The sequence below is a fragment of the Rhipicephalus sanguineus genome, chromosome 2, assembly GCF_013339695.2.
Source record: "Rhipicephalus sanguineus isolate Rsan-2018 chromosome 2, BIME_Rsan_1.4, whole genome shotgun sequence".
In the NCBI taxonomy this organism is placed as follows: domain Eukaryota; kingdom Metazoa; phylum Arthropoda; class Arachnida; order Ixodida; family Ixodidae; genus Rhipicephalus; species Rhipicephalus sanguineus.
The window spans coordinates 117,509,416-117,535,279 of record NC_051177.1 but is presented as its reverse complement, the minus strand read 5'-3'; the positions used below and the strand labels follow the sequence as shown (position 1 = coordinate 117,535,279).

The window sequence follows — 25,864 nt, the reverse complement described above, 5'->3', positions numbered from 1 at the left end:
CATTTGGTATGTTGCCATTTTTCATATCGACGCTGCGCAAATTTTTGCGGCTGGCTTAAAGCTTCCCACCAGTTACAAAGGGTTCATGCATAGTTCATTAACATCATAATCATCGGCCACAACCTGAACAAAATGTGCATCTACGTAGGTGTGTGTATCTCAAAATGTTGCACAATGGCGCACTGGGCACTTCGCTACTTGGCAAAATGAAGATTATTTATGGCGTAAAGGGTACTTCTCAACTGTGCTTGCAGTATATAGGCGCCCAAAGAGTGTTTCCAATGGGCTCTATGAAGGCCGCTACTCCTGCTTACGCTGGGGCTGTGGTGCGCATACGCGCAGGCCTAGCGTTTCCTTTTTCTTTTTTCTTCAACCGTTTTTTTTTCTGCAATCTCTTCATACTATTTATTGCCCTTTGGGGTATAGGACGGGATACACAATCTGTTTCGCCTCTTTTGGGCTTCCGTTTAAATTTGAATGAATGAATGAATGAATGAATGAATGAATGAATGAATGAATGAATGAATGAATGAATGAATGAATGAAAAAAACTTTAATAATGCAAATGAATTCTCCCGGCGAAGGTGGAGCCCTCGGTCCAAGCCCCTGTGGCCTTTGCATCTTGCGAGCTCTGTCTATCAGCTTGAGCTGTTCTTCACGCTTCGAACAGGACAGCGCAGCCTCCCACTGCTCCGGTGTTGGTGTGTTGTTTATTGGCACAGCCTTTGAGTGTCCGCAGGCCGATGTAACGTGATAAAGCGTTGCGTGTTCCCCGCACAGTTACTAGACGCTATGGGGCAATTTGAAATTAGAGTGAACTAGAATATAATAGTTCGTAATATCCTAGTTCACTATGATTTAAATCAATCGATCAGGCAATCCATTAAGCGGTTGCTCAATTATGACAGCCACTTCCTACTTGCCACGGTGGTTTAGTGGCAATGGTGCTCGACTGCTGACCCGAAGGTCGCGGGATCGAATCCTGGCCGCACCGGCCGCATTTTCGATGGAGGCAAAAATACTTCGGACGCGTGTACTTAGATTTAGGTTTATGTTAAAGAACCCCAGGTGGTCGAAATTTCCGGAGCCCTCCACTAAGGCGTCCCTGATAATTGTATCGTTCTTTGGAACGTTAACCCCACATAATTATTACTACATCAACTTCCACCGGTTTCTGCTGTTCCAGTTGATGATTTATTCTTTTATTATCAGTTGAGCCTCGAGCTGGAGTTCAGGTTCAACGGATATGCTGGAAGTGTCCTTCGACGCTTCGGCATTACAGGAACGCTGGAGGTAAATAAGGAGGTCTCCTCTCCGGCCACTATTGCGTACGGGAAATGCATGACACGACTCGTTATATGAGCGATGGGTGACGTTTCGTGTCGCTTATCAACAAAGCCTGTTTCAACTTGAAGGCTGTCTGGCCTTGCAAGTTCTGACGAATCACGCGCGCTCGTTTGCACATAAAATTTAACGGTGTACCAATGAGGCTATAATTCATTCATTCCATTCATTGAATCGTTAATTCATCAGTTCTATCATTATTTTGTTCGTTTGCTGGCCGCAAGCAAAACAGCTATCAATTAAGAAACGTAAGCGATTAATGATACACGGCGGCGACTGTGGATTGCAGACTCTCGTAAAAAAAAAAAAAAAAAGAGAACAACAACCAGTTCAGCGCCGTGAAAAATGTCGGATAGCGAAGCTATAAGCGCGAGAGTGTATGTGACTGGCTAGCGAGATCAAGTGCTTCATCATCATCACCTTTTATCAACACCATGATCATTTAGCATCGTGATCTTCAGCCTCATCATTTCGAGCATCATCGTCATCATTTCGTTTTAGTCTTTAGTTACTCTCCCTTCTGGTCATGTGACCTGCGTGACGCCTACTACTACAACAACTGCTGCTACTACTACTACTACTACTACTACTACTACTACTACTATACTACTACTACTACTACTACTACTACTACTACTACTACTAGAACAGCTACCACTACGACTATACAACAGCAGCAGCAGCAGCAACAACAACAACTACCACCACTACTACTACTACTACTACTACTACTACTACTACTACTACAACTACTACTTCTACTACTACTACTACCATATTACTGCTATACTAGTACTACTACAATTACTACTACTACTACCGCTATACTACTACTACTACTACTACTACACCTACTAATACTACTGCTCTACGAATACTACTACTATTACTACTAGCCCCGCCATGGTGGTCTAAATTTACGGAGCCCTCCACTACGGCGTCTCTCATAATCATATGGTGGTTTTGGGACGTTAAACCCGAGGTATTATTATTATTACTACTACTATAATACTACTACTACTGCAACTACGACTACTATCCTAAAAAGACAGGGCGTGCAAACACGGACAGAAGAAAGAAGTCTTCTGTCCGCGTTTGCACGCCCTGTATTTTTAGAATGAATACTTACCACCTAGCTCAGCTCTCTGTTATTCTAAGTTACTACTACTACCACTACTATTACTACTACTACTACTACTACTACAACAACTACTACTACTAGAACTACAACTACTACCACTACTACTACTACTACAACAACTACTACTACTACTACTAATACTACAACTACTACCACTACTAAAACTGCTACTACTACTACAACTACTACTACTAGTAATACTACAACTATTACTACTACTACTACTACTACTACTACTACTACGACGACGACGACGACGACGACGGCACAGGCGGGCTAAGACAGCTTCGTTGTAAAAAATGTGGCTAGTTTCGACAGACGTGATGACTCAGCCACTTACCCTTTATTTGTTACAAAGTACGGCTTCGCTAATAGAGAAACGAGCGAGCCCATTAGAAAAAGAAGCCTTAAATATCGCATTGAATGAACGGCAAAGAATGGAGAATGGAAGGGGACATATTCTGCGAGTGCCAGTTCCAGCAGTGCTCGTTGGATTGGGCTCGAGAGCCGGCGTACATTCGCGAATCGTCAACGCCGGCTCTTCAGGCTGGCCAACCACGCAACTTCTTATACTATAGTTGCACACACATGTGGACGTAGGCTAAATTAGAGCCGGCTACTCTATTGTTAAAAGCTTGATTGATCTAAAGAGCTTTATATGGAAATTGAGAGGCGTAGGTACTTTGCGGGAACAGACGGGGCGTTGCCAGGCGACAATATCGTTTACCGTATGTCAGGGTTGGTTAAGGATCTGAGTCGCTTAAGAAGCAGTCAGTTGTATACAGATGCGTTGTGCGGTAAGGACTGTAATTGATCAGTCTCCCTTAACTACCGGCCTAATCAGCCGCTCCGACTTTCATATTGTGCAAATAATAGTTCAGCGTTCGGATCCGTAAGCGGCCCTTCACGGTAGTTCGTGTTTGGCCGTACTCCCTGTATCGAACGCAGAACATATTAAGCGGTGAAGGTCCGCGGGGTAGCGCAGACCGCATCGCGTGCCCGTCAGTGTCGTACTTTCGGGTTTTCTCCGTTTTGTTATATGTCTAGGCTGCATTTGCAAATACGTTATTGATTTTATTGACCATAGTGAAAGGGGAGGCTCACTCAAAAACAGGACAGGCGTAGTATATCAACTGCCCTTTTGTACATAAATATATAGGCACTTCGCACGAGCGAATAATTCGCTATTTATACTACAAAATATAAAAAAAAGCACGAACGAATCTAAACCGGCAGAAGCTATTACTGAGCTCACGCGAAAAAGTTCGTGTAAAAGTTCGATAAAACTCGACCATGCAACCATGCATCGCACGAACAGCTTCGCTGCTCTTGCAAAATGCGCCACTACAGGATGAGAAAGTTTCTGCACTTAAATTTCGAGAACAGTTGGACAAAAAAGAAGGCAATTGCCTGTTTTGGAAGCAATGCATTGTCCTAATAAATGTATTTTGTTATGATATGTTCAACTCCCTGGTGCCGAAATTTTGTTCCGGAATATCGAAAGCGCTGTACCACAACTTTCTGAGTTAAGCTTGTCGCTCTTTCTGAACACTGAGGTGTCAGAATACTCAGCCTATTTAAGAAGATAGGCTGGGTTTTTCGGAGTCAAGCGAAGGTTGGTAGTAAACAAAGATCCACGCCATTAGGTAACAGCGCTACTTCGATGGAAGATTATCGAGAGTCTTACGGAGAATGCTATCTTCGTTTGTCTTCATTAAGAATGCCACATACTTTAAAAGAATAGGAGAATTTTTTCCTTTTTTTTTTCGTTGTGATGCATAAACCACGGTTACAAATTACTTCCATAATTTAAGGAAACAGGAACTCGGGTTTTCCCAAAGAAATGGAAGATGGAAGATGTGTAGGGGAAAGACGGACGAGCTGGCTTTCCGATGAGGAAAAAAAAAACTCACGGAGTTCTTACGCATTCACCTAAAACGACTCGAAGGCGAAATCTTTCCTCGTTTTCTTCTCCGTCGATGTACTGATCCTGCCCTGCCACCCTCCGAAAGTTTTGCGCGACCAGCGTGGTTTTGCACTGCCTTCGTGATCGGCCCGCCTTTGGTCAAGCTACCATGTTATGTGATGACGGCATCATGTGACGTTACGTAACGTGACGTCACGCAAAAATTTGTGACGTCACGATGGCGTCATATGCTGACGTCATCACGTGAAGATTTTTTTGCCTCACTCGTGCTGTGCCCGAAGCCACCGCCGCCGCCAACGTCGGCGGTCAATTTTCGAGTCTGATGGAGCATCTATGCTTTCGACTTAGAAGGAAAAGGAAATCCGCAAATCACTAGAAAGAATAACGATGTGATCGAGGTGGCTTAAGTTCACGGTGTGGTATGAGCAGCGCGAAGCGACGAAGTGCGACAAAAAAGAGGTAAGAGAGGACTGCAGGAAGCGTGTTTGTCATTTTACTGCTTCCTCAGTTCTCGCTTTCCTGTCTCTCGACACAACAGTGCTTCGCGTTGCTGTATACTGTGGAAAGAGGTGAAGTCATGACAAGAAAGGCTGGGCTTTCTGCCAGTTGAACCCCAATTGAAAGCCTTTACTGTCGTCTCTATTAAGTGGCACGAGCAACGAATCGACTTTTTTTCTCGTACAAGAACTTCCGACCGATCTCTTACCTCCGGTTTTCTGAATACTCAGAAAACGGGTTCTTAAAAATTAAACTGGTACGAAATCTATAATATTATAATTGTTGGGATTTAACGTCCCAAAACCACGATATGATTATGAATGAAGGAAAGAAGGTGACTTTTGAGGGCTCGTTTTTCTTTGTTAGACACAATATCAATAAGAACTAACAGACCATAATTCCAACGAAAGTATAGGGTACGATATTTGCAGTAATTAGGATATAAATGTGAAGAAAGTAAAGAAACGCGCCCGATACTCTACCTGAGCTACGGTGGTAGTCATCCTCCCGTCAATTTTATGGGGCGTATATGTGCGTTTAAACCTAGTAGTGTTAGCGCCGATCGCAGCCATGGTAGCGAGCGTGCAACACTCTTTTTTCTGCCTGTTGGCGTCACGTAGCACGTGATCTTCCTACGAGCTGGCAGCTAACCAATAATCCCTCGCATACTACCTGAAGGCATCAAGTCTGCCAGAACGAGACCCTCGCTATGACGAGACCCTCGAGATCCTCGCTTAAATGCACCTATATACCACATCAAGTGGACGGGAGGATGACCAAGGATGACCGTCGCCGTAGCCCACTGGTAGAGCATCGGACGTGCTATTCTAACGTCGCAGGTTCAGTCCCTGGCGGCATCAAGTTATCTTTTCGTCCACTTTACTTTCTTCACATTTACATCCTAATTGCTACAAATAACATCCCCTATATACTTTCTTTGACATTATTGTCTGTTGTCATTATTATTGTGTCTAACAAAGAAAAGCGATCCCTGAAAAGTCACCTTCTTTCCTTCATTCATGGCGAAGGTCTCGTTCTGGGAGACTTGATGCCTTCAGGTAGTATGCGAGGGATTATCGGTTAGCTGCCAGCTCGTAGGAAGATCACGTGCTACGTGACGCCAACAGGCGGAAAAAAGAGTGTTCCACAGTCGCCGCCATGGCTGCGATCGGCGCTGATTAACAATCCTAGGTTTAAATGCAGATATATGCCCCATAAAGTGGACGGGAGGATGACGGCCACCGTAGCTCATAGGTACAGCATCGGACGCGTTATTCGAAGGTCGCAGGTTCAGTACCAGCCGGCGGTAAGTTATCTTTTCGTCCGCTTTACTTTCTTCGCATTTATATCCTAATTACCACAAATAACGTCCACTGTACTTTCCTTGGCATTAGTGTCTGTTAGTTCTCATTAATGATATAATTATTTCGACCTCCTAGGGTTCTTTAACGTGCACCTAAATCTAAGTACACGGGCCTCAAGCATTTTCGCCTCCATCGAAAACGTGGCCGCCGCGGCAGGGATTCCATCCCGCGACCTTCGATCGGGTCAGCAGTCGAGAGCTATAACCACTACACCACCGTGGCGGGTGTGGTACGAAATAGAAAGGTCTGGTTCAAGCTAAAAGTTATATTAGATACATATAACATCGAAGCATAAACTTAAAGGAGCACTGACATCAAATTTACGCCTGTCAAGGTTTTTGCATCCCGAGTAGTTATCGACCCCCTAGTAGCGATTCGCGACCCGAAATGTCACTCAGGGACGAATAACTATCTGCTTTATTGATTTAAATCACCGGTATCTAGCACGATTCACAATGGCCGGCAAGCCCGCCATTTTTAGCGCCGGCAGCGCCACCTCCAGATCGCGCCCCAGCTGACCACTTTTCTACAGAAAGGAGTGACGGAAGACTCAGCTGTTCAGCTAACATTTCGTCTGCTAGGCGGACACGTTCAGCCACGCCTTGTCAACAGCACCGCCGTCAAAAATGTCGACTAGTGTTGAAGACGACATTCTGGAACTTAGAATCGCCGCGATTCGTGACGTCGCGAATCATCTGCGCTTCGACGCTTTGCAAAACAGCGATTCAATGGACGCCGCTCCAAGCAGCAACGAGGAGGTGCCCTCCTCGTTACACCAGCGGAGAAATAGAATACGTTAGGTTTCTACAATAGGTGAGGCGTAAACTCGTAAAGGATCATGGGATGCACCGTCTGCATCGGCTTCCGGTTCAAGACATCCGTGGCGCGCAGTTTCGCTAGCGGCGTTGTTGGAGCTGTAGACACGTTTTTTTCGCTGGATCGCGTTGCAACCTAATCGCTAGCGCAATCATGGTCGGTTGTGCAGCTGTCAATTGCTCGAGTTCGAGTACCAAAGGGAAAAAGATGTTCAGGTTCCCTTGGAACGAAGATAGAAAAATGAAGTGGGTTGTGGCGGTAAGGAGAGCCACGGCGAATGGTAGCCTCCGGATGCCAAGCATCGGAGCTAGAGTGTGCCAAGACCACTTTGTCAAAGGTGGGTAATATTTGCCCCAGATCCTGCATGTATGATTTACCTGTGTCTGACACATTCGGTATTTACTTTACGTACAGGCGCTCCTAGCAAAGATCCGCGGCATGTTGACTACGTGCCATCGATATTTTGGCAAGACGAGAGAGCAACTGAGGCGTCAAGACGGAAGCGTGAAAGGTATTTAGATGTGTATTTTTTCATCAGCACAACCACAACCTTACAATCTACGCAGCTACGACAGGCATACGGCTTTAACGCTGAAACGCACGGCCGCCGCGAAACGTGCAGCCAGGGCTGGCACTGATCCCGAGAAAATCATGACACAGCAGTCAACGGCCGCAGGACATCAGGCCAATGGTGCCGCTGCGGAATACACGGACACAGCAGTTGTAACTTGTCAGTGACATAAGCTGCTGCGACACGCAATCAGCCAGTGGTTCTGAAGGCGAGGACATCGCACCAGTGAGAGAAGATGACGTGTCAGGAAAGTCTTTCGACGAAGCGTCAGCTGCACGCACGTAAGAGCTTACAGCTTTGCGACGACCGACTGGAGCGGTCGTTTAAATGTGCGGGCTTGTAGATACGTTCTTTCTCTTTTTCTACAGTGAAAGGACAGCTGAAATCCAAAGTACAGGATGCCATTTCTATGCAGCTATGAAGGCAAAAGTGCAGCTTCTCGAGGATGAGCTGCAGAAGCTAAAAAAAGGATGGTCTCCATTCTGCAGTAAAAAAGCAGCAAAGGAAAAGTGTGACATCTATGAGCGATGCTGAAGTGCATTTTTACACAGGCATGTATAAATTGAGGTCTTGTACACCTTACACAAGATGGACTTTCTTATGCATAGCATTTTCTTTTTTTTTTCAGGGTTGCCAAAGACAGTTTTCTTCGTCATGCTAGCCAGCATTGTCCCCGTTCTTCCCTCTGCACAGCACAAGTTCCCTCATGAGATGCATCTGCTTTCCTTCCTGATGAAACTTCGTCTAAACCTTGCATTTAAGGATTTGGCATATAGGTTTGACGTCACACCAAATACTATCAGCCAGAGTTTCAGGCTTCTGTTGGTTGCTGTTCACCACCTTTGCAAAGGAGTGATAGTGTTCCCAAGTCCTCAGGTGTGCCACAGCTGGTTGACAGAAAAGGAACGCAAGAACTTTCCCAAGCTGCGTGCAATCATTGACTGCACAGAAGTGACCGTTGCTAGGCAAGCTGTGTAATTTTATACATTCATAACTGAAGCACCTATCCTTTATCACTTGTTTGACTACCTATGCATTGCAACCAGTGAATTGTAGTCAATATAAGTTAGCATGCAGATGGTTTACTGTCTTAAACTTTGCAGGCCTTTAAACCAGGATTGTCAACAAATTGTGTGGAGCAACTACAAACAAAACAGTACGTTGAAGTACCTTGTTGCAGTAAACCCTCACGGTGCAGTTATGTTTTTGTCAAAGACCTATGGAGGAAGAATTTCCGATAAGGAGCTGACATTATTATCTGGTGAGCTGTTCATACCCATTATTAGATCAGTGCAATATTTTCAGCAACTCAATTCTAGCCTCTTTTTTGCACAGGATTTATGGACCACCTACTAAGTGGCGACCAGGTTCTGGCTGATCGTGGCTTCCTCCTCTTTGAAGAATTCTATGAAAAAAATGTTCAGCTCATAACACTAAGTTTTACAAAGAACAGGGTGCAGCTTCCTGGACAAGAAGTCACAACCTCAAGGAGAATTTCTTCAACACGGATTATTGTCGAGAGAGCCATTGGTCATCTGAAGAAATGGCGCATAATGACTGGCACTGTTCCTCACACATTAGTGGATGTTTATGACGAGATCACAACTGTAGTTGCTGGGCTTGTGAATCTGCCCACCACTCTCAAAAAAAGGTGAGCGATACAGCTATACCTGATTCTGATGGCTTTCGAAGAAAGTGTGCCCTGTGACATTGCTAACCATTTCACCACTATTTTATTTTAAAGCTTTATTGTATGTTAGCACATGGAAAGCTTTACAACATGTAATGATGCAGTGATTGAATGTTCACCAGTTTGGACCATGAACCTTTCTTGCTTACCTGATTGATGTTTACAAACCACACAGAAATAACCACACAAGTGGACCTGGAGTAAATTTTCAAAGCTTTATTGTAGGCACAATGCATAAAAGAGATCATTAAAAAGGCATAGGTTACAAGAGTTCACTGAATTTTACCACGATTTAAGATGCCATGGGAAAACTTGTGAAAACACTCAGAACAAGCGCCAACTCAAGGTTATTGGGTTTCACATTCAGTCTTTTTTTTCTCATAGTAATAAAGCGTAGCAGCAAAAGAACACTCGGCGTCCACCAAACTTAGCGGTACATACTTATACTTTTGATTGTTCGATGATTTGATGTCCTCAAGAGCAGCAGAATATTTGCCAGTTTTGAGTGCCAAAAAAGAAAAACAGACAAATTGAATATTTAACTCTGTCGGCAGTATGTCCACTGGGCAAGGTGGTGAGTTCTTCCTAGACATGCAAATACAGCCATTACACTGGCAAAGTGCTCATGGTTAAAAATGGCTGTCGTCAACCAAGTTCCCCAGTAAGTGATAACATTACAAAACATGCTATGGTTGCTTAGTAGCTTTGGTGTTGCACTGCTAAGCACAAGGTCGCAGGACGAAATCCTGACCCTGCCAGCCACATTTCATCTGGGGCAAAATGCAAATGCGGCCATGTACCATGCACCTTAAAGATCTGCAGGTGGTGAAATTTTATAATCTGATTTTTGGTTTTGACACGTGGAACTGTTTAGTTTAACTTCACATTATAAAGAAAATGTGGCTAACACAGAAGGCGGAAAAAGGCATTGTTAGGCTACGAAAATACAAGATAGGCACCAACATTGAAATAGGCATTCATAGTCACAATAAAAGTCCCCCTTAAAAAAAGGTTGCTAGTCCTACAGTTCACCATTAATGATAAGTAAGCACGATAAGTACATAAGAAAAAATAGTCATTTTGCCTGAAGTTATTATACATGACTCGATAGTCTTTATATTCTGCATGCTTCGAAGAAACACCATGACAATACTCCATGTTAACTCGGCTAGTAAACAAATCGTTATAAACACAAGTTAGTGATATTGCACTTGCCTAAAATATCACGTATTGTAATGAAATTGCTAAAAATACAAGTATTGTTCTCGGCAGTTGCAAAATATAGGAGCACCAAGAAAGCTTACAAACATATTAGGTTAAGCAATAATGTGTACGGCTCACTGTTCACTCAGTTTCATAAGTTGACTAGCACTTGTATAAAATATAGAGCAGTAATTGAGTTGGCAAAAATATCACATTTCATGGACTTGTCCACCTCAGTGGTACAGTGGTTGCAGTGCTCAACTGCTGACCACTTCACTACAATAGAAGTAAGGGATATCACACTTGCTTAAAATATCACACACTATAATACGATTGCTAAAAATACAAGTATTGTTCCCTGGCACTTGCAAAACTACAAGCACCAAGCAAGCTCATGAACATATTGGATTATGTAATAATGTGTATGACTCATTGTTGCACTCAGATTCATAGGTGCTAAAGTTTTCAGAAAGGAACGGTTGACAAGCACTTGCATAAAACATGGATCAGTAATTAACTGGCAAAAATATTGCATTTCATGGACTTGTCGATCTCGGTGGTACAGTGGTTACTGTGCTTGGCTGCTGACCCGTAGGTCGCGAGCTCTATCTCGAACGTGGCAGTTGCATTTCAATGGAGGCAAAATGCTGAAGGTCCGTGTACTGTGCAATATTGGTGCATGGTAAAGCACCCCAGTTGGTTGAATTTACTTGGAGCCTTCCACTACGGTGTGCCCCTTAATCATACTGTGACTTTGGCACGTACAACCACAGATATTATTACATTTCCTGGCCTTCACATAGCGTTTCCAAGAATTATTCTAGGCAAAACAATGTCTCTCACAAAAGCTTCCAAGCTATCTTTGTGCGTTTCCATAAAACTTTCGTCTCTTTCTACTACTACCAGGTGCCCGCCGCCCTCAACGTGAAGGTAGAAGTAGCATTTATTGATGTTGTCCAGGTTTAGATGAAGCTGAGCTTGCACCTGGTAGTAGTAGGCATGGCTTTCTTTCAACGTCCCATTGGCTGTAAAGCAGAACCCCTTCCTCTTCTGACCTTCGGCTACCAAATCTTGGGGACTGCAGTCTCGCAAGCTGAAGAGACACTTGACTTCAACTAGTGCAGAGTCGTGGCAGTCACATAAGAAAATGCCATCTGGGCTGCAGCCGAGGAGTGGATAATTTAGGTGTGCCATTAGGCCACATGCTTCAATGCGTGCATTAGTATGCATTGTCTGCAGGTGTTCAAGTAGCCGCTCTTTGGCCACCGGCTCATTGGCTACACCATACAAAACGGCGGGCACATTTAATGGGCGCGGGCTCATGATCTTGTTTAGCAGAGTCGTGCAGCGCACTCTTTTCGAACGACACACATTTTTGAAGATTGATGCAGTTACCCTGCCTTTTCTATGCTGGTGCCACAGGGGATTGTTTGCCTGCGTTCTTGTTGAACATTCAATTCTCCTTGCCTCAGCCGCTGTTATCATGAATTTGTCTACTACGTCGGCTGCCAAGGCACCCACATTTTCATTTTTAAAACCTTTTGAATTGAGAAGCCTAGAGGTATACGCAGACAATGGTACCTCGAGAGTTATATCTAGAGTTGCTGTAGGAGAATTGTGCAGGACAGTGGCATCTTGCGGTACTGTGGCAGCAGGAACCACTCTTGCCTGGGGGGTCGTTAGTGTGAAAACCCTGGATGAAGGTGCAACCTGCAGAGGAAAACCAAGAATTGCAGGCATTGAAGTGCTATGAGACAAATGTTAAACCTTGCACCACTAATTCCGAAATAACTCTGGCGATGACACTCGTTTTGCCTCATTAAATCACTCCCTGCCACTCACGAGACAACTCTTGTAAAAGAAAACAATGCTGGTGTGTCCCGCCATCTATAGAGGGAACGTATACACAAATATAACTCGTAGTGGAATTTTCGACAATAGATGAAGCGCATGCTTCCACACCAGCGTCGGTTGAGTCTCATCGCCAGCGTCTCAGCAGCGCAGCCATGGCGAGTCAGCATGCCACGTGCGTGCGTAATTTGGAAAACAAAGAAGTGCAGGCGCTCTTGATGAATTTGGACATCGAATAAAATGAATTAGTGGCTTAGCCACTGTGAATTAATGGCTAATTATATTATTTTCCTAATTAGTTCTGTGCTTGCAATTTTCTTGTACTCGTTAATTTGCTTGTAACGAGCAATGCTTATTTGTCAAGATAATCCCCAGTAAAAATGTTTACAAGTCCTGAAGAGCACCCTACTGCATTGCTAACAAAAAATTTCCACATACCATGCAAAAAAAAAAAAAACCGGCAGACAGGGCAGAGCAGTGCCTAAAAAACCAGCAGTGAAAGGGTTCAAGTGCACTGTTATATGTTTCACCTGCTGCAGGCTTTCCAGGAAGCCTTTTACGTCAGGGATCCCTTTCAGCTTAACTGCTCCACGCTCTTTCGTCACTGTTGCCGTTGGCCCATAACGATGCCGTTGATAGGATATATTTTTGGCTGGCTTAGATGGGATCTGCAGATGAAATTAGAATATATAAAACTGAACTGGCATGTTTGTTGGCACTGTTATGTTATAATGGCTGAAACTCATGGCTTGCACTATTTTAAAGTAGGGCTGCGAAGCTAAAACCTACGTTGTCTCATTTTGCTATTACCTTCTATAGGCGAGGCAGCACCCACCGGCATGGCAGATCCGTTGGAGCGGGATGTCCAGTGCTGACCTGGGTCCAAAAGTCGACAGCAAAGCAAACTGCAGCACTGTGACTGCAGACCCGCCCCAACCTGGAAAAAGAAAAAGCTTTTGCATTGCATGGCTGCTTAAGGTGTCTTGTCATAAGTTTGTTCAAAGAATGGGAGCAGATACTGGATTTTAACAATGGTACCGAAGAAAAAAAAGGCAGATTCAGTAGCTTTGCTGCCCATGACAAAAGTGAGAAAAGCAGTGCACACTGCCAGCATGTGGAATCAAGGAGGAAAGAGAAGTGGTTAATGACCAGGAAGGCTGGTGTCGACTTCAACCATGGAAGAGGCAAACTAAGGCGGATATGAGCTGGAATGAAGCAGCAGTAGCTCCAATATTCGTCTAACCTGCTCTACCGGACAAGAGTGCCTATAAAAACAGCCTTATTCTGTGCTCTGAGGGCAACTCCATGGCCAATATGGCTGCAGCAGTGAAGCACGAACTCATACTCTCCACAAACTATAAAATTAGGACTTGTTGGTGCAGTGCGCATGCTCAGTTAGTGATCTTGAAAAGATGTCAAAGCAAATGTAGGACCAACACCTATTTGGTCTACCCAGAAGGTGCCTTGAATTTGGTGTATAGTGTTCTTTCTTCCTGTAAAGTGCTTGAAATGTCTATGTATATGGACCAACGCATATTTGGTCTACATAGAAGATGCCTTGAATTTGGTGCATAGTGTTCGTTCTTCCTGTAAAGTGCTTGAAATACGTATGTGCTCGATTTGCTGTAAGCCCTGTTCATGTTCTTACATGCGTCAGTAATCGCAACAAAATATTTGGCAAGCCAGCAACGATTTATTCACTGCAGTGCTTGAGCCATGTGGAACTTAAATTTCGGCAAGTTAGATATTGTTGCAGAAAAGGCAGGATCTGTCCGAGACATGAGGAACTTTCCAATTTCTTATGCGATAAAAAAGTTGCTGTAGTGATCACGCATGCAAAGTACACAGTAGTGGGCATGATGAGTGCAACTGAACTAGGAAAATGAGTAACTAGTAGAGATTGTACAGTTGAAACTTTGGCGTGGGGAGAGGAGAACAGCACTGCTGCAGAAGTTTAGATTGATAGCGAAAGGATTTCGGAAGTGCAAGCCCATATGATGTTGAGACTGGGAAGCAATTTGCATTTTGTCTCGGCAACTACTTTGACAGATGGATAGGCATGTCTAATGGAGTAGCTCTTGCGCTAATATCCAAACCTTCCACTTGTGTCCCGCAAAGAAAAATTCCAGCCATTAACATTATAGTTTCCAAACTCTAGCAAACACAACTAGTACATGCTCATGATGGTCGACACGGCCAAAAGATTTTCAGATGCCATCCCTCCAAGGACTATCCATCCAGTGGAGCTGAAGCAGATACTGAGAAAAGCATGACCATTGGCCAAAGATGGGTGCGACTTAACGACCGAGATAAATTGACTTATGTCCATCTGACTGTTGTTTAGAAGTCTTTACTATGGGTTGGTTGTTCAATGGCTCATTGAAAACAATTATACGAAAAATGTGTAAAAAAAGGCACGGTAATACATACTGACCATAATGTGTGTACACAGTTCTTTAGTCTTCTCGCTTCACTCAACATATCTTAAATTTATATATGTGTTTGGTCTGTCATTATCCATGTCTTTGTCTAATTCTTCAGGAGCAGTGACAACGGTTCAAAAATAAACATAGCAAATAGCACTGTAGTCAGCGTTTTTTTCTTACCCCGCCATGCACGAACACCTGGCATCTTCGATTTCACCCTTGTCCTTCACTGCAATCCAACATTCATACAGAGGCCCGGACCTCTGCGATGGGCTCACATAGCCTTTTAAAACGCGCAGTCCCGGTTGTGGGACTGCTGTCTTAATATCGTGGACTTTACCTGCAGAAGTGCATTTTTTAGGCAACACGCGTTAACGCCATGAGTATAAACGACGTGAAGTCATGAATTCATAAAATGTTTTTGCAATAAGAAGCACAAAGTGCAGTCAGTCTTAATTGTTACATCCTAATGCAGCGTTTTGGTAGACTGTCGAGACAGCATGCTACATACCAGATTTAACATACTGGTAAGCATCCAGCGCACGGAAGGCATTGGCAGCTGCACCATCGTGGCTATCCTTTTGCACGAAATATTGGCATATGGCTGCGTAGTTGATCTGCGGCCACAGATGTTCCCCTTGCTCATAGTGGAGATTTCTCCCAGTGTCCAGGTCGAAGGTTCTTGAAAAAGAAACGATAAACGATAATTTAAATGGGCAATTCATTAGTTTTGACATATTCCTACATGCAAAGTTGTGCTGACTTAGCCGAGAAAATGCAATTGCCTGGCTAGTTAGCTCACAACTGCAAAAAGCCAGATGCTGTCGTTAGGTAAACAAAAAAAAAAGCGCACTATTATTCTACTTAAATAACAGCTACAATGCATTATTGGTGATTTCAAGTGTTTCTCCAAGCATTTATCTTGTACTAATCAATTGTACTATCTTGTACTGCTCGCGTGTGCACCTTATCTGGTGCACACGCGAGCAGAACAGGCAGTTACGGATAAGAAACACGGCGCCTGATGATGAGGTGAGCGTCATCTCGGCCAGCCTGCTCGCCAACGCGATGCACATACGTAAACGCCCAACAAGCTTGACTTCTCTAAAAAAAAAAAAAAATACCGCGGACAGATTTGGCTTTTAAAGCCTTTACAGCGCTGCATTCTAATCGGATTCGCGAACGGACGATTGAACGTTTTGCCAGGCTGCCGCAGCTGCACGCGTTGCTTTAGTAACATAGGATAACCCTTGCACACGGTGAATGTTGATACGAGCTATTATACCCTGCAATATGAGACGACGACAGAGCAGTACAACTACGAGTGCAAAAACAGCTGAGCGCCGTGACAGAAGAAAAGCCGCAAAAATAAACACGTTAGCGGCCGTCCTGCGTTATTATGTACATGACTAAGAACTTACAAAATCACAATTGTAGCTAAACTAGTAGAAAGACGTAACAACCAAGGCCACGCCGCTTATCATTCGAGAAAGACACAGAATCGTGACAGCACGTACAGTCCGTCGTTTGTCACTGCGAACGAAAATGTTATTTGGCAATGACAGCACATGCTTACCTGTTGTGGTCAATCCTAGGTGCGGCCATGGTAGCGTCCACTAGGAATTCGCAGCATACGCGATGGGTTGCGATGAAGAAAGCGCACGTAGACCTTGCGACAGCGACACGGATAACTCAGATGGCTCAGAAACGACGCAGCCGACGGAGAGCCGTTGAACCGGAAGCTGGTGCAGACCGCGCGCATCCCATGAGCCTTTGCGAGATTACGCCTCACCTCGCTTGCAGAGTTCTTCTTTGCGCCGCCAGATGGCCCCACCTATCCGGCCTCTCACCTATCCGACCTCTCATCTACCCGGCCCTATCTGGCCCCACCTATCCGGCCCTTTACAAATGAGGCTGTAAAGGGTGATATGGGATGGACAGGCTTTGAAGTGAGGGAAGCTCAGAGCGAAATGAGATTCGAAGAGAGGCTGAGGAAAATGAAGAAGAGTAGATGGGCAGAGAAGGTTTTCAGGTATTTGTATAGAAAAAGCGCTGACACGCAGTGGAGAAAAAGAACTAGGAGGCTCACCAGTAAATATACGGCTAGCAGTGCGGGCGATATGGCAACAAGGAGCATTAAGCGGAAGGTCAGAGAGGCGGAGACGACTTATTGGATGACAGCGTTGGAAAAGAAGCCGGCTCTGAGTAACTACCGAAAGGGAAAAAACGAAATAAGGAGGGAAAGGTATTATGATAATTCAAGGGGAAGCGCTTTGCTGTTTGAAGCAAGGTCGGGCTGCCTTAGAACGCGCAGTTATAAAGCGAGATTCAGTAACGAAGAAGAACAATGTACATGCTGCGGGGGAACTAAGGAAACGATGGAACATGTACTGATTGAATGTGGCGATATTCACCCAGGTATACGTGTGGGCACGAGTATACATGAAGCATTGGGTTTTAGGGACAACAATGGAAAGCTGAACACGTCCGCGATAGAAATAAGTAAGAGACGGTTGGAGTATTGGTGACAGAAAAGTAGAGATAAAGTACAAAAATAAATAATAGGGAAAAATAAGGTCATTCTGCCTTAAGAGGCAGAGAGATGGACCGTGAATGTATAATTTTTTGGTATAATAACATAGATTTAATCAATGTAGATAAGGTATTAGGCCAACATGAAACAAGGAAGTTTTTTTTTTCTTTTTTTTTCTGCGAGCCTGATGGCAGACATGTCACCGCCCCGTTATAAAAGGGACGCTCATAGCAGCCATCCATCCATCCTCACGGTTACGGCTGAAGTAACACGGTATTACGCTAGCGCAACGAAGTCTGCGGACGAACTAAAATTCACTATAAACGCTACCTGCGTGTTACTTGTTAGCGATGATATTTATCTATACGCTACTCCACTTTGATAGCTTGTCATCGTGTCGGTGTGTACCTCACGTTTAATGAAACGACACAATCATTCCGCTTTTTCCGCGCTTCCAACACAATTCCCCGACACGCTGACTGACGAACACATGTCGAATCATGCTCTTTCTTTTCGCCTGTCTTTTCTTGGTGGTTTGCGTCTTGTAATTTCATGAAATCACTGGGGCTCTTCGATTTTCCACTTCCGGCTACCCGCGGGCTGCCACAGCCCGCCAGAGCGCGCTCGTTTTTCTCGGATTGCTCCGTCCCCCCCCCGCGGTGCACTTCCGGTTGGCGTTCGTTTTTCTCGGGTTGGGCGGTTCTGGCGACCCGCGGTGAGCCCGAGGGTCGCCAGAAGCTTCCAGGACAATTTAGTCGTCGAAGCTCTCTGGAAGGTTTCGGGCTAGCAGACGCCGAAAAGAGACGATACGCGCTCGCCGCCATCTTTGTGAGGACTCGACGGATTGCATTGCGGGCGCTTGGGGACTACACACCTTCGCTTGTTCTTACGCTCGGCGACGTTCCGCCGTACGAGATGGCGCGATTACGAGTGGCGGCGAGCATTTGGAGCTAATGTTTATCGCTTTTCTCATGTGCCCCGTGAAGTTTCTTTCCGTGAACAACGCGGCGAACTGTCGCGTTCTAACTGCGTCGTGCCCATGTCCCAAAAGTTATGTACACGTTCGTACGCACGCATGGAGACCCTTTTCGAGTTTATTTTTTCGTAGTAGTATTCGATTGTGGTGTCTTGTGTGCTTTCTGTGCACTTAGCGAAGACGATTGTGATCGAACTAGCTATTTCGCACCGTCGTATGTTTGCGCGCATGCACCCCGTCAGAACTTAACTATTTCAAATAGGTCTTCGATGTTGATAAAATGCACTGGCTAAAAGTGATCGCGACATTGTTTTTTGTGTAATGTTCGTTGGTCACGAACGGCGTGCGATCGTACTTCGATCTACGGGCCAGTATATGAGGTATTATGTTATGCTACGACGCGTCGATGTGAAAAAACGGAGATGAATTCAGAAATGTATAGATCATTTTGTTGCTTATTTCATAGTCGGATTTGCCTTTTTCCACCTCTTAGTAATAATGCCATGCAGTATGTACGCGGTTAGCACTTAGTAGCTCAAATAAAAGCTGAGCTACGTATGAGATTTTTGGAGTGCCACTTAGGACTGGAAAAGAGGCTCAGGCAACATCTGCCAAAGCGAATCGAAGACGCGTCAAACAGAAGTTTATTTTAGATATAACGTGCACTGGTGGTACCGATACCGCCGCATGTCTCAAGTTATGACAGAACGCAAGCGGGTCAACGCGTGTGTGCGACGCGCGATAGATCCTCGAGCTCTTCTGGGGACACGATCACTTTCGCGAGATTTTTGCGTATTGTTGAGCAGCGACTGTTACATGTACTAGGCAGACGTGAGCTGGTTAAGCCGTTAGAAGCGCGGCAGCTCACCTTGCATCGCTTTCGTGGCGCCGTGCGCCAGCTGGCTGTTTTGTTCGCGGACGGGGCGAGTTGCGCATGATCTTGCGAACGTACGTGATCGTATCCCAAATGCGTATGCTCGAGAATATCACTTCAGCTCTTCAGCAAACCTAGCCACATATTTTCAAGCGGGCAATGCGGAAAAAACCAACGCGCACGCGGCGCAAAGTTTCGTTTGCTACCACGGTGGTAGCGTTTGTTTACGTTTACGCTGGCTCTCCCAGCGCTCGATATTTGCAATCTTCGGGCAGCTTCGGGTTGTCTCGGGCTTCCCACACATGTGACCAAGACGCTGCTTCCTCAGAGAATATCTACCACTTTAGAGAACGGAAACTGTACCTTTGACTGTAGTACGGAAATAAGGGTAGCGGCGGCGTACTGAACTGCAATAGAGCGAGGTGAGATGGCGCTGCAAGTACTATCATCATCATTAGAAAAACGCGTTTTTGCGGTTGGTTCGCCCTGGTCGCGCTACTGCGCTTTTTGTTCCCTGTGGTATTTTGTTCTTTGTCGTTGCTAAATCGCTGCTCGCGTGTGTAATATTTATGGCCAGGTGACCAAACTGGCCTCGACTGGCAAAAACAACGTCAATCAAGTAAGGTTTGCATCGTTTATTGTGAGTGCCCAAGCTGGTACAAACAATGTATACAGTCAGGTCCAAGCAAAACAAGTCACTCATACACGTCGAAAGCTTTCAACCCGTACGTGTGTAATCAGTCTGAAAGCTGACAAATATGTGCCAGGGGCGTAGCCACGTTAGGGCACACCGGGCCCGTGCCCCCCCCCCCCCCCGAAATTTTTTTTTGCCATAGCATACACAGCAGAAAATGACACTCGACCACATCTGCCTGCTCGTCACCACTACAGGTCAACGAGGTGCCCCCCCCCCCCCGAAAAAAATTTCTGCCTACGCCCCTGATATGTGCATATAACTGAACACCGAGATCGCTGAAAGAACGTTGCTCTCGTTGTGTAGCAGCGTCCGAGATTTAACAGCATAGCTTTAGGACAAGGGTCTTATCCTTCCGTTAGTTATGCGGCGCTTGCCAGGTTTTGTTGATCTTTGAGTGCATGGTGTGGAGTCGGAAACGAAACGTGCGCTACGCCGACAGATAGTTGGCGCAGTGAGAGCAATGTAGTTTTGATTAATCTTCTACGTAAACAATCGCGGATGCGTACAGTTCTGCATCCTTCTCGCTCTGCGATGTCACCTTGAATGCGTTACAAATAAAGAATATCGCGTTGTGTCTACAGGGCAGGCACGAATTTCTCGGCTAAATTTTCGGCCGTGAAGCCATACCATAGGTATTACGTACTCAGGTAATAGGTGGAAGAAAATATTTCAGGCTCGTTTTGTTCCTCGATATAGTTTAGTTACACAGTTTCTACAGCTAGAATTTCTTGGCGCTAGTAGTAATCGGACTGCTGAGTATGCCGCATAGATGAATGATAGATGAATGCTAAAGAAACAGAGATATAAGGCGAGTGCTTACAGATTCTAGAAGCGCAATTCTAAGAAAATAAGTAGGGGTGTGCGAATATCAAATTTTTCGAATACGAATCGAATACGAATATCCACCTTCGAATATCGAATCGAATATCGAATATCAAAGGAAAAATGCCTCCACAGTAACAATATTTTATTTAATATGTGCTATTTGAAAAAAAAAAACATTAACAGCCTGACTGGCAACAAAACATACACTGCTATCTCCAGAACATGTCCAGGCTAGCACAATGCACATCACAACGCAAGCAAATAACACGGCACAATGAAAGTAATGACTAGATGTTATCATGAAGAAATATGAGTTGCTCCACATGATCAGGCAGCAGGCGCTCCCTTTTAACAGAGACACCCCCCCCCCCCTGCCACTGAAAAGGCACGCTTGCTTGTAACAGAAGTGGCTGGTATAGGGAGGTACATGGGGCAAAGCTTTGCCAGACTGGGGTATCTGAAGGTGCCAACAGTCCGCCACCAGTCACATGGGTCACTGTCTTTCTTCAGACGTGGTCCCGCATAGTGAACGAGTGGTAGTGCGGCACGTTACGGCCGCATAATATTGAAAATGTACGGTTACATGATCGCCAACAGCGCTGCACGTCGGAGATGCACCAGCAATAAATCATACGTATTGGGGCGCTCGTCGTAGGCAGAGATCGCGCCTCCGTGTACTTACGATGTTTATCGCTCCTCTCGACAACGTTTTTAGCTATACGAACACAGCAGAAATGTGGAAGACGAGTTATTTTATGCATGATAATCGAATCGCAGATTCGAATTTTTCGAATATTCGAAGTTATCGAATATTCGAAACTTTTCGAATACACGATTTTCGAATCGAATACGAATATTTCTAATGTAATATTCGACGAATATTCGAAACTTTCGAATATTCGCACACCCCTAAAAATAAGCTTTAGGCATGCAGTGTACATCTTTGTTGGTGTTCGCACAGAACACTAAACAACCGCTCAGCCGTAAGCACAATCTCTGTATCACATAGACATGTCGATAGAACTTGAGCACTCTATTGCAAGCAGACTCACGAAATCAAGCTGTGGGGCATGATGTGAACCTGTGCCAATGCTGGATAAATAAAGGTCATATATATATTGCATACTTGTTATTGTGTTATTTACTTTTTCAATATATTTGGGCTTGGGAGCTCAAGTATGTATTCTCCCTGCTACTTTTAGAAGCTCCGGCTTGAAATACTGCCACATGCGCACCTTTCTTTCTATGTTTTATGTTATTGGCCAATTGCACGTGTAGTTACTGCGTTGCGCAAACCGTGCCAGAATGTCTGGGAACATTCCAGATTATTTTAGGACCTTCTGTTAGGCTGGAGCGTGCAACTACAAACAGCTCAGTTTATTGTCGAACTAACGCAGCCACCAGTGATAATGCTCGAATGTTCGATGCCGCAGGTATAAATGCCGACGCGCCTTGCCACAGATCAGTTTATCGACGGCCGACGCCTGTTCGCCGCTATCAGTGTGCAGTGTGTATTGCTGTAGTTTGACTTTTCGTTTCCCGGCCACAAGTTCGGCCGAATAAAAAGTTTCATCTTGGACACACCGACTGCTGCTTTCGTCGACGTCACGACCCCGTGACAATACGTAAAATCTTGTAGTGTGGCTGTGGATAAGTCCAAGTTCATGTATGTTTTAAATTACCTCTTCAATTTCCTAGGTTTTTTACGTGACAGTAGTTCACAGACTTTCACTTCATAGTGGTAGGTGCTACAACTGTGACATGTTAATTTAATCAAACAGCAGAAGTAGGTGTGTTCAAACAAATTTGGGACATTTCTCTGATATGTAAAAAAGAAAACACTACCATACTCACTGAACACAATCTCACTCATCACGACAACGTAAACGTGCTTGGTGAAGCTGTGCTGGAAGAAGTGCTCGTCACACTTATAATTTGTTTATTAGCTGTAAATAATTTGAAGGAGCCCATTGAACATATGTTCAAAGGCTAATGTAATTGAGCACAGCCTTCTAAAGCTTTGTCGTATCTTTTTGTAAACTTCTATGATCTAAACACAGTTAATTAAGGCAAAACAGTTTTGAGCATTGTTTGTAAACTGTCTCATAATGCACAACTAAATGTTCCATTCATGTTGCGCGGTGGCTGCATTTTCGATGGAGGCGAAAATGTTTGAGGCCCGTGTACTTAGATCCCAGGTGGTCGAAATTTCCTGAGCCCTCCACTACGGCGTCCCTCATAATCATATCGTCGTTTTGGGACGTTAAACCCCAGATATTATTAGATGTTGGAAAGACTGTTAATTCCCCTCACTGCCGTGATGTTCGTTTTGTAATGTGATTTATAATTAAAAAGAAACTGACCCTACGTTTCGAGACTCGTTTGGTATCTTAGTTTTTTTTAATTAAGAAGACTAATGATTAAATGTGGCTGGAGAGTCTTTCTATTCTTATCATCTTGCCCAGCCAGACAGACTTCTATATATTTACCCTTAAATTTATAATTTCTGATGATTCACATGCAAACCATGATATGATTATGAGTCACAGTAGTGGGCAACTCTAGATTCATTCTAACTGACTGGAGTTTAACAAACGCAGTTGTAGCCTTGAAGAAGACAAGACTGCTTGTCGAAACATTTGTTCCAGCGACACCTCTTGTTCACAAACTTTTCATCTCTTCAAGCTTCCGTCTTTCCCTGAACTTCAGACGCAGATCTAAGCACACGAGTGTCTTTGCATTTCGCCCCCAATGAAACATGACCACCAAGGCTGGGTATAAAACCTGCGTCGTTGAGCTCAGCAGTGCCAGGTAACGTAACTAATGCACGGAGCTAGTGCTCAATTTCAACGCTTTTGCGGTGTAGATTGCATGACACAGTAGACAGCTAATACTTGTAGACGATTGTAGGCACAGCTCCATGAGGTGCCTGGTAAACCATTCACAAATACAGCATTGCAAGCGTGAGGTTCAAGATGACCTGTTGTAGCAGCAGACGTTCACATGTTTCGCCGCACTTGCAGAGTGGACATTCGGGGGTAGTCACCCTGTCGTTGCCTGGCAATCCTGGAAAAACAAGTAATGACATCACCAGATATTGATAAGCATAATCAATGAAATATTAAATTTTGCAAAAGTAAACATATGAACATAGTGAACAAAAACAGCGGTTTGTTATACATATATGTAAACGTACCTCATGATGCATGTTGTATCGCTCGGGCTAGCTTCTTTACAAGGCGTGTCATGTAACAGGTGCCTTGCTCATTGCACACAGCTGTTTCCTTGTCAGGCCAGGAGGCTACAGCAGAAAAAAAATATTTCTGATTATAGTGACGGTTTTTTATCACACTAAAGTGAAAGTACACTCATAATTATGTCAAGCTTTTGTTACACCAAATGTGTAGTAAAGGTAACCTAAACTAACAGCAGGAGAAATGAGACCTCTAAACCTGGCTTCTTTTCAAATGCGATCCGGCAAACTATAACTCATATGTTTTTTGCACTGATATACGGGCTAGTTACGAAGATACATGCGAGGCGTTGGTGATGCAATTGCCTCCCTTTATTTATTGCAGTGGCCTGGTTAATGTTAACCGCACGATAAAACTCAGCAACCCGCTCCCACGTGAAGCCACGCCACAAGGAACGCACGTTTTCTCAACCACAGATTATGACGTTGAAAAATTGAATATTGCAGTGCGTCGCCTCCGTGTGACACCCACACAAAGCCATTGGTTAAAAAAAAAAAACTGAAGCAACGGGTTTTTACTCACCGGTCCGTGTAATCTCGGGCTTGAAACGAGTGAAATCCGGTGAAAGCTTCAATGGTCCCTTCGTTCCCCTGAAGTCAGCTGAATGCACTTCGCGAAGGGATTTTAACGATGATGATGATATGTGGGATTTAATGGCGCAAGGGCCATGCTTGGCCAAAGAGCGCCATGAAAAATGTCAAAAAAGATTACAATGCTCTGAAAGGGATGTGAGCTATGATGTTGTTACGCGGCTGTATAGGGGCCTAAAATTCCACGCCCTAGGGCGGGTAAAACATATAGGTATTAAAATTATGAGAGTGACGTGATATATGCAGTGAGAATGAATGACAAGGGGTCGTGATAATGGGGCTATACAGAAATGGCCAGAGCACGAATGCCTCGGCAACAGCCCTTGTGTCCAAGGGCCGCGAGGCAGGTGCTGTTTTATTGTGGTCACCGCAGCATCAACCTCTTCTCAGAGGTTGTGCTACGGGTTGCCAGAGAAGATGACGTGAAAACTATTTACATCCCTTAAAAACGCGAACAATGATTCGTATTTAAAAAGCGGTTCCCTACCTATGAACATGGATGGATGCAATGGCATTTGATGCCGGTAGGGAAACGGAAAATGTTTTCTTCTTATTGCATCTAATTCCTTGCATTGTATTAAAATGTGTAGTACGGTGAGTGGCTCACCGCATCTATCACACACAGGTGGATCACCACCGGACAAGAGGTATGCATGTGTACTGTGGGTGTGTCCTATTTGTAGCCTCGTAAGTGTTACTTGTGTGTGCCGTGACTTGGATACTGGTGGCCAAATTCCAAGATTCGGCTTAATAACATGTAGCTTGTTTTGAGTTTGTCTGTCCCACGAGCGCTGCCAATAAGCCCTGGGCTTTTGCTTTACGAGGGGTTTAAGGTCTAGTGCAGGGACAGCATTTGATGTATTGGTGGCAACGTTGTCGTGGGCAGAGGCAGCTAGTTGGTCCGCCAAAACATTTCACCCGATCTCGCGGTGCCCTGGCACCCAGCACACTACAACATGTTGTTTGAGTGTGTGTAGCGTGCATAAAAGGGAGTAAAGCGACACAAGGACAGGGTTTTTATGTTTTTTCAAAGTTTTCAATGCTTTTACGACGCTCAGAGAATTCGTGTATATGACTGCACGTATTAATTTTAATTCCTTAATGTGTTTAACGGCTACAAGTATCGCGTAAGCTTCTGCTGTGAAGGTACTTGAATTGGGGTGCAGAATGCCAGAGTGGGAAAAGGATGGACCAACGGCTGCGTAAGACACAGAAGTATTGGACTTTGAGGCGTCTGTAAAGAACTCTGGACAAGTGTATTTGTGCTGTAGTTCGAGGAAGTAT

At 44.6% G+C, this 25,864-nt stretch overlaps 2 protein-coding genes across 2 annotated transcripts; one reads left to right on the top strand and one right to left on the bottom strand.

Moving 5' to 3' along the window:
• Positions 1–7,142: 7,142 nt before the first annotated feature.
• Positions 7,143–7,913, top strand: LOC119381260 (uncharacterized). Its single transcript, XM_049413090.1, has 3 exons — positions 7,143–7,427; positions 7,505–7,601; positions 7,657–7,913. Exons 1-3 carry the CDS (start codon positions 7,244–7,246, stop codon positions 7,826–7,828), a joined length of 453 nt encoding a protein of 150 aa, XP_049269047.1. The 5' UTR covers positions 7,143–7,243; the 3' UTR covers positions 7,829–7,913.
• Positions 7,914–11,689: 3,776 nt separating this feature from the next.
• LOC119383545 (uncharacterized) lies at positions 11,690–16,606 on the bottom strand. The gene is made up of 6 exons (XM_049412573.1): positions 16,408–16,606; positions 15,343–15,512; positions 15,012–15,171; positions 13,216–13,342; positions 12,936–13,073; positions 11,690–12,264 (listed from the first exon to the last, which is right to left on the bottom strand). Exons 1-4 carry the CDS (start codon positions 16,434–16,436, stop codon positions 13,219–13,221), a joined length of 483 nt encoding a protein of 160 aa, XP_049268530.1. The 5' UTR covers positions 16,437–16,606; the 3' UTR covers positions 11,690–12,264; positions 12,936–13,073; positions 13,216–13,218.
• Positions 16,607–25,864: the final 9,258 nt, after the last annotated feature.

Excerpts from the sequence above, each read along its gene's own strand:
- LOC119381260 (XM_049413090.1), top strand. The coding sequence starts at position 7,244 with ATGGTCGGTTGTGCAGCTGTCAATTGCTCGAGTTCGAGTACCAAAGGG. Across the intron at positions 7,428-7,504 it reads CCAAGACCACTTTGTCAAAG|GCGCTCCTAGCAAAGATCCG; the intron begins GTGGGTAATATT and ends CTTTACGTACAG. Across the intron at positions 7,602-7,656 it reads TCAAGACGGAAGCGTGAAAG|CTACGACAGGCATACGGCTT; the intron begins GTATTTAGATGT and ends CAATCTACGCAG.
- LOC119383545 (XM_049412573.1), bottom strand. The coding sequence starts at position 16,436 with ATGGCCGCACCTAGGATTGACCACAACAG. Across the intron at positions 15,513-16,407 it reads CCTAGGATTGACCACAACAG|AACCTTCGACCTGGACACTG; the intron begins GTAAGCATGTGC and ends TTCTTTTTCAAG. Across the intron at positions 15,172-15,342 it reads TTACCAGTATGTTAAATCTG|GTAAAGTCCACGATATTAAG; the intron begins GTATGTAGCATG and ends GCACTTCTGCAG.